At 39.2% G+C, this 12809-nt stretch overlaps 1 protein-coding gene across 2 annotated transcripts in view; it reads left to right on the top strand.

Moving 5' to 3' along the window:
* The window catches only part of LOC147430014 (uncharacterized), a 104572-nt gene that overhangs the window by 69506 nt on the left and 22257 nt on the right, over positions 1 to 12809 (top strand). The window contains exon 3 of one of the 2 annotated variants that reach the window (XM_086496214.1): positions 1678 to 2522. The exons of the other annotated variant lie outside the window; for it this stretch is intronic. Within the exon in view, the coding sequence (XP_086352340.1) occupies positions 1678 to 1717 (40 nt within the window). The 3' untranslated portion in view covers positions 1718 to 2522. Of the gene's footprint in view, positions 1 to 1677; positions 2523 to 12809 lie in introns of those variants that run through there. 2 annotated transcript variants of the gene reach the window in all.

Raw genomic sequence — 12809 nt, 5'->3', positions numbered from 1 at the left:
TTTGAAGGCCCACCAGTTGTTTAACCTATTATGCCTAGTAGCATGAGTGGTTTGGTTTCAAGCTTCACCACTTGTACACTCTATGTCATTATATTAAGAAGAGCAATGTGTTAAGGTCCACCACTTGTCCAACCTATAAGGTTATATCTTAAATGGTATCATTTCTCGCCACTTGAAATGCCCATGATATGTTTTACATGGGAGTTTCATTCCAAGATCCACCACTTGTTCAAGCTAACCATATTCAAACATATAGAGAAACAAAGGTCCACGACTTATCCAAGTTAGGATCCATTGAAAAATGGAGAGAAGGAACCTCCACCATTTCTCCTAGATAGGCTCCATTAAAACATGGAGAGAAGTAAGTTCCACCATGTCTCCAAGATGCTAGGCTCCATTGAAATACACAAAACCCATGATATTTTGTACATGGGGGATTTACATTCAAGGTCAACCACTTGTCCAACCTAATATCCCTAGTAGGTTTGGTCTCACGATTCACCACTTTTCTACTCTATGTCATTATATTAAGAGGAATTGGGTGCTAAGGTCCACCACTTGTCCACCCTATAAGGTTATACCTTGAATGGTATTTTTTCTCACCACTTGTAATGCCCATGACATGATTTACATGGGGGTTTTGTTCAAAGGTCCACCACTTGTCCAAGCTAACTCTATTGAAACATAGAGAGAAACAAAGGTCCACCACTTTTCCAAGCTAGGCTACATTGAAACATGGACCTTAATACCAAATTATTCCTAGTAGCATGAGTGATATTTTGTACATGGGGGGTTTGCATTCAAGGTCCACTACTTGTCCAACCTACTTTTCCTAGTAGGTTTGGTCGCAAGATTCACCACTTGTCCACTTTATGTCATTATATTAATAATAATTGGGTGTTAAGGTCCACCACTTGTCCAACCTATAAGGTTATATATTGAATGATATTTTTTCTCACCACTTGTAATGTCCATGATATGTTTTACATGGGGGTTTTGTTCCAAGGTCCACCACTTGTCCAAGCTAAATCTGTTCAAACATAGAGAGAAACAAACGTCCACCACTTGTCCAAGCTAGGCTCCATTGAAACATGGAGAGAATGATGCTCCGCCATTTATCCAAGATAGACTCCATTGAAACATGGAGAGAAGTAAGCTCCACGATGTCTCCAAGATGCTAGAGTCCATTGAAATACCCAAAACCCATGATACTTTGTACATTGGGGTTTACATTCAAGGTCCATCACTTGTCCAACCTATTATCCCTAGTAGCATGAGTGGTTTAGTCTCGGGATTCACCACTTGTCCACTCTATATCATTATATTAAGAAAAACTGGGTTTCCATATCTAAATGGATCTTTGCTTGGATAAGTGGTAGACCTTGAGACCTAAATACCCATTCTACACTAGAGCATTGGTTAAGCCTTATGCACTTCAAGCATACCTTTAACAACAAGTAGTAGTTATTAGTTAACTTAAGTCTAGTTGAACTCCATGGTATTGAGACTAAGAGAGAGTGTAGTATAAAAAAGAGTCAGGATTTTAATTTGACTTTCTTTCTATTTATGAGTAGATCATATATGGATTTTGGTATCTAATAAAACCTTAGGGTAGACAATGTAAAACTCATGTCTATTGTTGTGTTTGCATTAAGTGTTCTTGTTCTTTAATTTCAGAATCATTACAGAAAAATGGATTGGCTATATGCTGGCATAAATTGAAGAAAACTATTGAATTACCCATTCAACCTCCTCCAAGACCTTATCCAAGGAATGAATCACCTCCTTATCACCTACCACTTGCTTTCAAGGACATCAAAAGAGTACTTATCTTGGATCTAGAGGGGTTTCTTCTCAAGACAATTGAAATGAAACATGGAGATTGTATGCCAGCTTGGGCTCAACACATGCGACTTGTGAAGGATAAAGATGAAGTTTATCATGTGGTGCGACCAGACGCACAAAGTTTTTTGGATTTTTGTGCTGAATACTTTGAACTATGGATATGGAGTTGCTATAACTTAACAAGGGTGCAACGCATCACACAAAAATGTTTTTCTGAGCAGTATACAAAGTTCAAGGTGTTTATGAGTAACAAAAATTGCCAAAATCCAAATATCATGTTAGGATTCACAAGGGTTAATCACAAAAATTTGAGTGATATTTGGAAGATATTTGAGGATTTGGATGCAAACAATACCTTAATTTTTGATGACACTCCATATAGGGTGATGTGGAACATGCCAGGGACATATCTTATATTTCCAAAGATGTGGAGGCAAACTTCCGAGCAACTTCAAAACTTCTTGCAGAGAACCATAATTCCATGGTTGGTAGGATGGTTGTATGCAAGAGATAAGAGAGTCTACACATACAACACAATTGTAAATCAGTATAGTGATTCTGAGACAAATTATGTCCTTGGTGTGGACTTGTCAATACGAAAGCATTGAATAAATATGGCCATAAGATGCTTTTTTTATTCTAGTGTGTATCTTTCAACATTTGTATAATTTGATAGTCTTAAAAAAAAAAAAAAACAAAGGTGTGTCAATTTTATGAACACTTCAATGGAGTGCACCCTACTCTAAGGGAACTTCAATGTACTATTGGAGTGCATCCTATTGTAAGGGGACTCTGATGCATTGCTAGAGTGCACCCAAATTTTTGGGGACTCATTTTTTATTTGATTGGGGCCTATGTTGGGTCATATAGTAAAAGAAATTCATTTTTTGTCAATTCATATCGAGGTTGCATTTATTTGTAACTATGAGAGAATTGATGTTTAATGTCAAAACAAAACTTGTAAGTGTGGATCAAAGAATTCATGGAGTTTAAATATGTGAGAGGGATCTTTTTCTTGGGCACAAATGTTTGCTTCAAGAATTTGTCATTACATACTTTATGTGAAAGAGTTTTAGAACCTAAAAGACTTTGAAAAGAAAACTGTGGAATCTAAGTGCATGTATTCTTGAATGGCTTGAAAGTTGATGTATACATGCATGTCGCCTTGATGAAGATTTAGATCTGACAAGATGCAAAGCTAGAATTCTTGGACGTTACCTTTGTCAATTTGGTAATAACATATTTAACTTTCTTTTCTTATGGGTGGAAAATATATTATTATGTGCATTTGGAACGTAATTGCTTGATCTTCAAACCAAGATTCCTATGTTATTTTTTCATATACTTTTTTGTAATGAATTAAGATTGTGGATACAAGGTCCACCACTTGTTCAAGCTGAATCTAAGAAAGTATATATACTGAGTCTTCAAACTAGTAAACCAAGGGAAGAGAGAAGCAGGGTCTATCACTTGTCCAAGCTCATCCCTAGACAACATAGAGATATGTTAGGTCTACTAATTGTCCAATATAGTCATGGAGAAATGATAGAAGGTTGATCCACTTGTTCAACCTATCATCTCTAGTAAAATGGGAGGTTTGGCCTTAAGATTCATCATGTAACCAACCTATACTTCATTGTATTATGAAGAGTAAAAAAGCAAAGTTCCACCACTTGTCTAAGGTAGTTCCAAAATCAACATGGAGAGAAGCAAGCTTCACCATTTGTCCAAGATAGGTTCCATTAAAACATGGAAAACCTCATATATGTTGTACATGGAAGCTTTTTTCCAAGGTCCACCACTTGTCCAAGCTAGGATCCATTAAAACATGGATAGAAACAAGGCTCCACCACTTGTCCAACCTTTATAGCTGCAAAGTGTACCGGTTGTCTAAACTAGGCATGGGAAAATTATGGAAGGTCCACCACTTATCCAATATATTATCTCCAATAGCATGGGAGGTTTGGTCTCAAGATTTAGCAATTGACTGACCTGTATTTCATTGTATGATGATCAATTTGGTTTTAAAATCAACTACTTATCCAAGCTATAAGTTTATATCTTGAATGGTATTCCTTCCCATCACTTAGAAAACCAATGATATGTTGTACATGGGGGGGTTTGTTACAAGGTCCACCACTTGTCCAAGCTGGTTTCATTGAAACATGGATGAAGGCAAGCTCCACCATTTGTTAAAGTTAGACTCCATTGAAATCTAGAAAATCCATGCTATGTTGTACATGGGGTTTTTGTTTTAAGGTCAAACACTTGTCCAAGCTAAGCTCCATTGAAACATGGAGAGGAGAAACACTCCACCACTTGTCCAAGCTAGGAAACATTGATAGTAGTTGGTTTAGTTTGAAGATCCACCACGTGTCTAAGCTAACTCCATTGAAACATAGAGAGAAGAAAAGGTCCACCAATTGTCCAAGCTAGGCTTCATTGAAACATGGACAGAAGCAAGCTCCACCATTTCTCCAAGATAAGCTCCATTGAAACATGAAGAGAATTTAAGGTCCACCATTTCTCCAAGCCAGGCTCCAGTTGTCCAACCTATAAGGTTATATCTTAAATGGTAATCTTTCTAATCACTTGGAATACCTATGATATGTTTTACATGTGGGTTTTGTTCCAAGGTCACCACTTGTCCAAGCTAACTCTATTGAAACATAGAGAGAAGCAAAGGTCCACCACTTGTCCAAGCTAGTCTCCATTGGAACAAGGAGAGAAGCAAGCTCCATCATTTCTCTAAGATAGGCTAGCCTGGATAAGTGCACCTTGAAACCAACCTTCCTATGAGGCAATAGAGCATATGCTACATATTTTATGTATGCCCCATGCTTCAAATTAAGAAGTTATAGATTAGAAGTGGACCTTGCTTGAATGTCACATGCAATAAATTAAAGAAAAATAGCCAAGTGGATTGTATTCCTCAATGGATCCTTGCTTTCACAAGTTGTGAACCTTGAGTCACTTTTACATTAACTTGGATAAGTGGTGGACCTAGAAACCAAGCTCTCCATGTTGAGATAAGTTGTAGGTAGGACAGTAGAACATAGACAACGATAATGGATGCAATATACTCGTCTCCTAATAATCCAATTGATTGAAACCATGGTATTTTAGTTGTTTTCATTGTGTATTGTATGTGCATAAAGTGGAATGAGACCTTAAGAAAACTCAAATTTTTGACAAAATCTCTATATTTTGTACATGATATATTGAAAGTTGTCCAGCCTGGGAATTGGGATTTTTCCACTTTACCTAATATGGTCTTGCAAGCAAAAAAGGCCTTTTTTTTTAGTTAAGTTGGGAATTTTTTTGAGAAACTTAGAAGGCTCCAAAGGCCGAACCCCCACAGGCAGCCACGTGGCGCGGGCTAGTCTTATATGCGCAAAGTAGGCTTGGGCATGTACTGTATATGACCTGGGGCATGACCTCTTTGAAGGGCTGAATGCGAGAGAGTGAGCTCTCTTTGTGCATAGCGTTGGCGGTGCCGATGGTGCACTACAACGGTTTTGTGGAGGTTGGAAGTTGCGCGTGGCGGTGTCCGACGGCCTATGGACAGTAGGTGGAGGTGGCGTGCTAGCGGCAGCGGCCGTGACTTTGGAACTTTCAAATAATTCTTTGAAACTTAGAGCTGACTAGCACCCAAAGCACCACTCTTGGTACTTTAGTTTGTCTTGGGTACTATCTCCCACTACCAAGTCCATGGGACTGGTATTATCAGGTCTCTTTGTAGTGTTTTTTGTTTGGTAATCTTAACTTTAGAGTACCCAAATATCCAAACCTAGTACTTCACAATGTTGTGTGTAGTATTTGCATAGTACCAAGTCATTGAGATGTTGGAACTTTGGTAGTTCATCAAATGGTTTTTTAGAGCTGACCAACATCCCAAAGCACCAATCTTGGTACTTAAAGACGGCTTGGGTACTATCTCTCAGTACCAAGTCCATGGGACTGCTATTATCATGTCCCTTTGTAGTGTTTTTTGTTTGGTAATCTTAACCTTAGAGTACCCATAGTTCCCAACTTGGTACTTCACAATGCTGTGTGTAGTATTTGCATAGTAATAAGTCATTGAGACTTTGGAGCTTTGGTACAATGTGGAAAGGTACGTAAGGTACGGTACGTATTCAGTACGTTGGCGTAGTCAAAGCTGGTCGGAGTTGGAAAGTAGTCTATGCCAAGCAAAGGCTACAGGCAAGTACAGTGCAGAAGGCTGGGGCAGGGACCAAGGTCCTGGGCAGAAAAAGGGTAGCGGGAATGTATGTCTTAGGCGGTTTTTTAGGCCAAAAGAGCTAAAGGATGGTCCGGATAGGATGAGAGATCAAGGTGCCCAAAGTGCCAAGTCAGTACTGTGTAATGTAGTGTTTAATGTACTCTAGAAGTCGGCCCAAACCGCTCGTCAAACGGAGCCCCGGTGCTCAAGATATCGCAGTTCAAAGCTAGAAGGTGTTGCATCCTCGACGGGCAAGCGTGCTCGGGATAGGTGGTGCAGATAGATGCGTACAACTTGAATTATGGAGCATGCTTGTCTTCTTGGATTGCAAATTAGAGCTCTTGACAACAAGTTATGGCTATTTAAGGATTTTTCAGGGGCCGAGCCTATGCCCACTTGCCCGCATTGGAGGATGCGCCATCTGGCATCTTTTTGGCCTCGCTAAGGTTCTCAGTGATAGTATGCATCATGTGGAGTTAGCACAAATCGACTGTTTGTCAATTGGATGCTTGGTCAATAAGATATGGCGAGTCGAAATTGGCGGCAGGTGCTAGAGAGTACAATGCAGGTAATTTTCTTTGTTTTTGGCGGCCTTGGATAGCAAGCTCAAAAGGGTCTGAAGGCATTGAGATTTGCACAGCCCGGGATCGACACTGTGGGGATATGGCGCACGGCTTTGCGGCGCGGCCATCGGGTAAGGGAGCAACAAATGGCGGGCCTCCAAAGCAAGCAAAAAAGGCCTTTTTTAAAGCTAAGTGGGGGAATTTTTTGAGAAACTTGGAAGGCTCCAAAGGGCAAACCCCCACAGGCAGCCACGTGGCGTGGGCTAGTTCCATATGCGCAAAGTAGGCTCGGGCGTGTACTCTATATGACCTAGGGTGTGACCTCTTTGAAGAGCATGCGAGAGAGTGAGCTATCCTTGTGCATAGCGATGGCAGCCCCTTGGGGCGCTGCTTTGGCGGTGCCAATGGCGCATTGCGGCGGTATTATGGAGGTTGGAAGCTGTGGCGGGCGGTGGTGTCCGGCGGCCTATGACGACAGTAGGCGGAGGTGGAATTATAGGCATGATGAGTATGTGTTTTTGAGTGGCAAAGATGGAAATTTTGGTGTGGATAAGAGTTGTGTGTACATATGTGGTTATCTCCCACATGGCTTGGTGGGTGGTTGGGTGAGCATATGTTGTCATTCTTGAGGGTTGAGGACTTGAGTTGAGTTCCACAAGCAATTATGAGTGTTGTGTATATGTCTTTTAAGAGATAGGGTTGTGCGTGTCTAAATTGTAGGGGAATCTAGCTATAGAGATGTCTCTCTTTGGCTTCTTCTTGTTAACGTGTGGAAGTGTGCGCCTATATGCAATAGAGTTTGGGGAGGTTGCTTCAAACTATCATGCACCAAATAGTAAGTACTTTGTTTTATACTGATTTGGATACTAATCAAAGGTCTAAAAAGAGTTTAATATGCACAATCACTTTGTTCTAAGCTTTTAATTACCACTTGTCAAGGTATGTGGCAAGATTCTTTGTGATTGACAATTTGTTCAATTGATGTAAAGAAATACAAGAGGGATTATAAAAATGAGTTTAGTCAAAATTTTAGATTAACTACAACTATATATAAAATTGCCAAAATGTTCACAAGAGGGGTGTATCAAATATTGAAACATTTTTAAAAAGGGGTTTTTTTAATGCTCTATGAATGCACGCTATATACATAAGTATGAAAGGTGCACCCCCTGAGAGGGCTGACAGAAGCTTTTTCTTCCATTGAATAACCTTTTGTTTCATCAATGCAAGTGATATCATCTTGTGGCCAAAACGTTTGACCACCTCATTTGGCTTTATCATTAGTAAGGCTATAGATGCGAATACCTTGAGCTCATATAGCATGAATTATTTGTGAGAGGGGTCTAGAAACTCGGCAATCCATTTCTTTAGTTCTTCTCTTACATCTGTAAGCTTTGCAACCTTCTCAAATCCTGGTAGCTGACCCTTAGTAGATGTACTTGGTAGGTCCATTGGAGGGATGTCTACTTTGTTAGCCTCTATGGCTTGTGTTGTTTCTTGATGAGCAAATATCACTAATTTATCCTTGAGGCTACTAATTTCTAGCTCTTTAATTTTTAATTTTTGTGCATGATGTTTAGCTTGAATGGTTAAATCTATTTGTGCCTTTGTTAGTGGTCCTTTAGCTCTTTGATCTCTTGATATTTTTTATTCTAAATGGCCATATGGCCATTTGTCATCACTTGTTGATCATACCTTTCACGTGCCAGCTCCGCCTTTAATGCTTTGATCTCTTCTACATTGGCTAGTGGTGTTTGAGAAGTGAGGGTTGGAGAAGGCACATCTTGCATTGTGAGGAGCTTTGAAAGTGTGTGCTTCACGACATCATATGAGTCTCCTAGCTTGGCATTTCTTTGTCGCTCTCTTGCCAACTCTTCTTCCAAGCGTTGTTGGTTAACTTGCATCTCATGGTGGGCTGCAATTTGATCTTGTAGAATGTGGAAGAAACCCTTTGCTTCTCTTTTCCCTATTCAAGTTCAGCTCATAGATTTCTTTGGTTCTCTTGTAGGATCTCTATTTTCCTTTGCAACCTTGCATTTTCTATTTTTGATGCTTGTGTGTTCTCTTTTGGCATCTTGAGCATCCAACTCTATGAGCTAGGACACTGCTTGTTGGCATTTGAATTGGAGGCTTTCTAGATGTTTTTCTAGGTCAAACTCTTGAATTAGTTTATACGCTCCAACTAGGACTCTGTTGGTGGCGGGTGATTAAAATCATACCAAGGTCCTGATATGAAATCCTTTTGAGTACAGGTCCTGCATTCATGTACATCTTGTTCTTCTCACAATCTTTTAATATTTCTTCGACCAGATGTTCTAAGATGTAATTTTTGAGGTTGCATTGGATGGCCCTTTGTTCTACCAGTCCCATGACCATAACCACTACTATGTGTAAGTCGGACTTGGTGTAGCGGGGTGGCTTCTGGACCTTGAGACCCTGTGAGATCAATCTTAGTGGCAGCTCAATTTTAGTGTAGATCCAATACTTGTATGTAAAGTTGTGTCCTTGTTGCTTGATGAAGGCTTTGTGATTGTTGATGGCTTTGGTTTTATAGATGTAAGGTGCTCCTCTTAGCCCTTACTCTTGGTGAAATATGTAAGCCGTCGAGTTTTCGAATACGATCGAGTAAATTTGGTCTATATTCAAGCACCCTAGCTACCCACGAGACACTTTCGATTTTCACCATGGGAGGGCGGATATAACCAATGCAGTGGATATTAGTTTTACCTCAAGAAAAAATTGCATATAAGAAAACAAAAAAAGAATAAGGGTAAGGTAAAAAAGTAGCTTGTTGGAAAAGCAGTTTGTTGCATAAGCCACTTGTTAAAAAAGTAGCTTGTTGCATAAGCCACTTATTGAAAAGTAGCTTGTTGTATAAGTAGGTTGTTGGAGAAGCTTTGAAAAGGAAGAAAGAATATCAAGATATGCAAAAGTAACTTATAAAGATAAATTAAGGTTCTTATCAAATTATGCTTAAAAGGAGGCCCTCCCTACTCATTAAACACTTCTCTACACATTTTGAAAGTGCAAGCTGAAAAGTGAGCTATGAAAGCCAAAGCTAATCCTCCTTCACACACACCCCTACATACCCCTCTCTCCTCAAGAGAAGACATAACCATAATCCAAATTGTCATTACACTTTTCACCTTTTCTCTCATAACCTACAAGCTTTCCACAGCTTGAATTTTCTTAACCTCTCTTTATTCCCATAGCCAAATCGGTGGTTTTCAAGCAAAGTGAAGTGGAAAAGAACCGGTTACGTCAACACACTTCGTTGTTGGTCTTTTAAAGCAAGGAGAAGACCCTACCATATATACACTAAGGTAAGGTTATCTTGTTATTTTCCATTCTTGAAAGAGATTTACTTTTATGTTTACTGAAATTCACGATTAAGCTCTCTAATTTTCTTAAGCAATTCTTTTTGGTTAGGAGAAAAACATAACTTCTTGGTTTGTTGTATATGTGCAAGGTTTTGTTTAGTAATGCAAATTAAGTTAATACTTAACTTTCTCAAGGAGAAGTTGAGGTTTTGAAGGTTAATTTAGCATAACCAAAGAAAGTTAATTGAAAAAGAGGATTTTCCATACGGTCATTCTTTCTTTTTCTTCTTACCAAAGTTTCAAAACTATAAGCCTCTTCTAACAACATAATTAATCCTCTCCACAGTATTACATGTGTATGCCCACTCTTAGGAACTTTGCAACTTCTTTTACACTACCATGCATAGAAGGGTTTCACTCTTGCATAAGCACTTAAAGAAAGTTCTAATTAATTGTCTCAAGGTTGCAAGTTGGTGCCTTCCAAAGTTTTGTCTGTACCACGCATTGACACACCAAAAAAACTCCATAAAAAAAGCATATACATTGTTCATTTCAAGTTTGTTTTGCAAATTCGAAGGGGGGAGTAAGGGGATAGCTTCATGGATGTCGTGATTAAGTTGCTTGAATATAAAACTCCCTTCGCTTCCATGGAGATGTCTCATGGATGGAAAATGATGAAAAGGAACCGAAAGGAGATTCATCATCAAAGTCGAGGTTAAGTTGAAACATACATCGAGACAAAACCTTAAATTTTCAAGAGATTCATTGATTTCTAAGGTCTTGTTTGAGTAGAAAAATAAAAGAAAATAAGAATTAAGGGATTTTAACTCAAGGAGCTTAATTTAAATTTAAACTAGGATTAAAAACTTTATCGAGAAGATTGACGTGGATAGCTCTAGCATAATATAGAGATTTATGTGTGAACTTGTCCTTGTGTTTGTAAAAAGGCCGACGTAGGTGTTTACCTGTGGGATATAACAGGAGATGATCCTTTTCGGTTAGAACTGATAATCGTTGGTCTATGTTTTGAGCTCGGGTTCATTCATTGCCCTAGAAATGGGGATTGAATGGGAGTGTGTCTCGACCGGGTGAAATGGACCCACGGATGCGTCTAGAAATCAACCTAGTCCGGCTAGGCCTGATGCCGATAAGAAAAAGAGGAAGGAAAAAGTATCCATGGAGGGATCATGATAAGGGAGGAGGATGTGATTTAATTAAGAAACTCTTCAAATTCTTTGGTAAAAAGGAACTTGGAAAGTCTAGGAACCTAAAGGGGCTATTCCGTAATTGTCCTCATCAGCCGGACCTTTGCTCTTCTTCTCGGGATTATTGATATAAAAGAAACCTAAATTAGATTATCTTGAAGTATTTCCCCCACAAGATAAAGAAAAATAAGAATTGGAATTTGTGTAAAGATGCCGCCTCTACATGTGGCGGAGGAAACAAGATACCTGAGTCCTGGGAGGAGGATAGGATATGCCTGGAGGAGTATATGTGACTGCTTAAAAGATAACTAGATAATTTTACTAATATTATAGAAAAAAAGAAGTAAAAATATTCCATAAAGGAGAAAGGTGGGAACGACGCGATAAATGCACATTTGCAAGGGTATGCAACAGTTTGCATACTGCTTGCCAATGCTTGAAATGTATTCTTGGTTTGACATGATTCGAATGTTGTTTTCTAGTATCATAGTATTACCTTGGAATTTTTTTTATATCAAATGGTTTGATGAGAGGTGGATTTCGAAGGGTTAATTTGTTGGTCGAAAAGTTAAACCCAATTTTATGTTGTCTTAACAATTATGTCTTGAGCAGAAATGGGTTTCTGATCTACAGAGCGTGAGAGAAACTTGGGATCGAGGGGTTCATGCAGACTATAATACACTCACCTTAGGGCAACACATTGATGGCTGTGCTTGCTCATAACCAGGAAAAAAGCATTAGTGACCTTGAACCAAGGGTGAATTAGAGAACTCCCACCGGGTGACCCTGGAAGGTTGAGTTCAAAGTTAGGTTGATGACTTTGATTGGAAAGTGGGATCGATAAGCAAAGGTGATTTGGGTTAAAAAATCCATATGAGAGAAAGTGAATGTTATCACTTCCTTGAGTTGGCATCGAAGAGCAGGAGGAGTCCTATCTTGGTGTCAGTCTTAAGCAAGAAGGATGTCGAAGATCACAATATATTCGTTTGGAGATGGTACAGTCTGTGGTCCTCGGCATGGCCCTCACAAGTGGTATCAGAGTGCAGTTTCTGTCCTTGGATAGATAAAGATTTTAGCTAACTCTTGTAGAAATGAGTGAGATAATGAAAAATAACTTCTCAAGTTGCATGAAATATTTCAGATGGCGTGAGTATCAAGAACAGGAAGTATTCTAAATCATCCAAAAGAAATTGGAAGAAGCAACTATGGAACAAAAGGAGGCCATGTTGGAACACTTTGTTCACCTCCTCTTTCTTGCCAAAGGGACAACCGGAGCTCAACAAATATGGAAGACCCAATGCAACATAACTGAAATAACTCTTTGGGGCCATGATCACCTTCTAAATAATCTTTGACTGGCCACGATGAGGGCGAAATTGGGACTAGGTCCCATCCGCTATTATATTATTAGTTCTCATGCCATAGAATATGAAAGCAAACATCTTCTATTAATAACCAACCTTTCCAAAAATAAGATGTTTATCTACCCACAACAGAGAACAACACCTAGTGGACCATTTACACATAACCCTTGGAAACAAGTTGGTGAAACTATATGTGCTCGCAAGTCACTTTCTTCCCGAGTCCACAGACTTGTATTTTTTGTGATTGGTAACCTTAGGGCTTTAAAGTCCATACTGTCAAAGCAAGAGAT

The sequence above is a fragment of the Adiantum capillus-veneris genome, chromosome 22 (assembly GCF_014529385.1).
Source record: "Adiantum capillus-veneris isolate H3 chromosome 22, ASM1452938v2, whole genome shotgun sequence".
Taxonomy (NCBI): Eukaryota; Viridiplantae; Streptophyta; class Polypodiopsida; order Polypodiales; family Pteridaceae; genus Adiantum; species Adiantum capillus-veneris.
The sequence above is the reverse complement of the archived record's forward strand: the minus strand, read 5'-3'. Positions and strand labels throughout refer to the sequence as shown.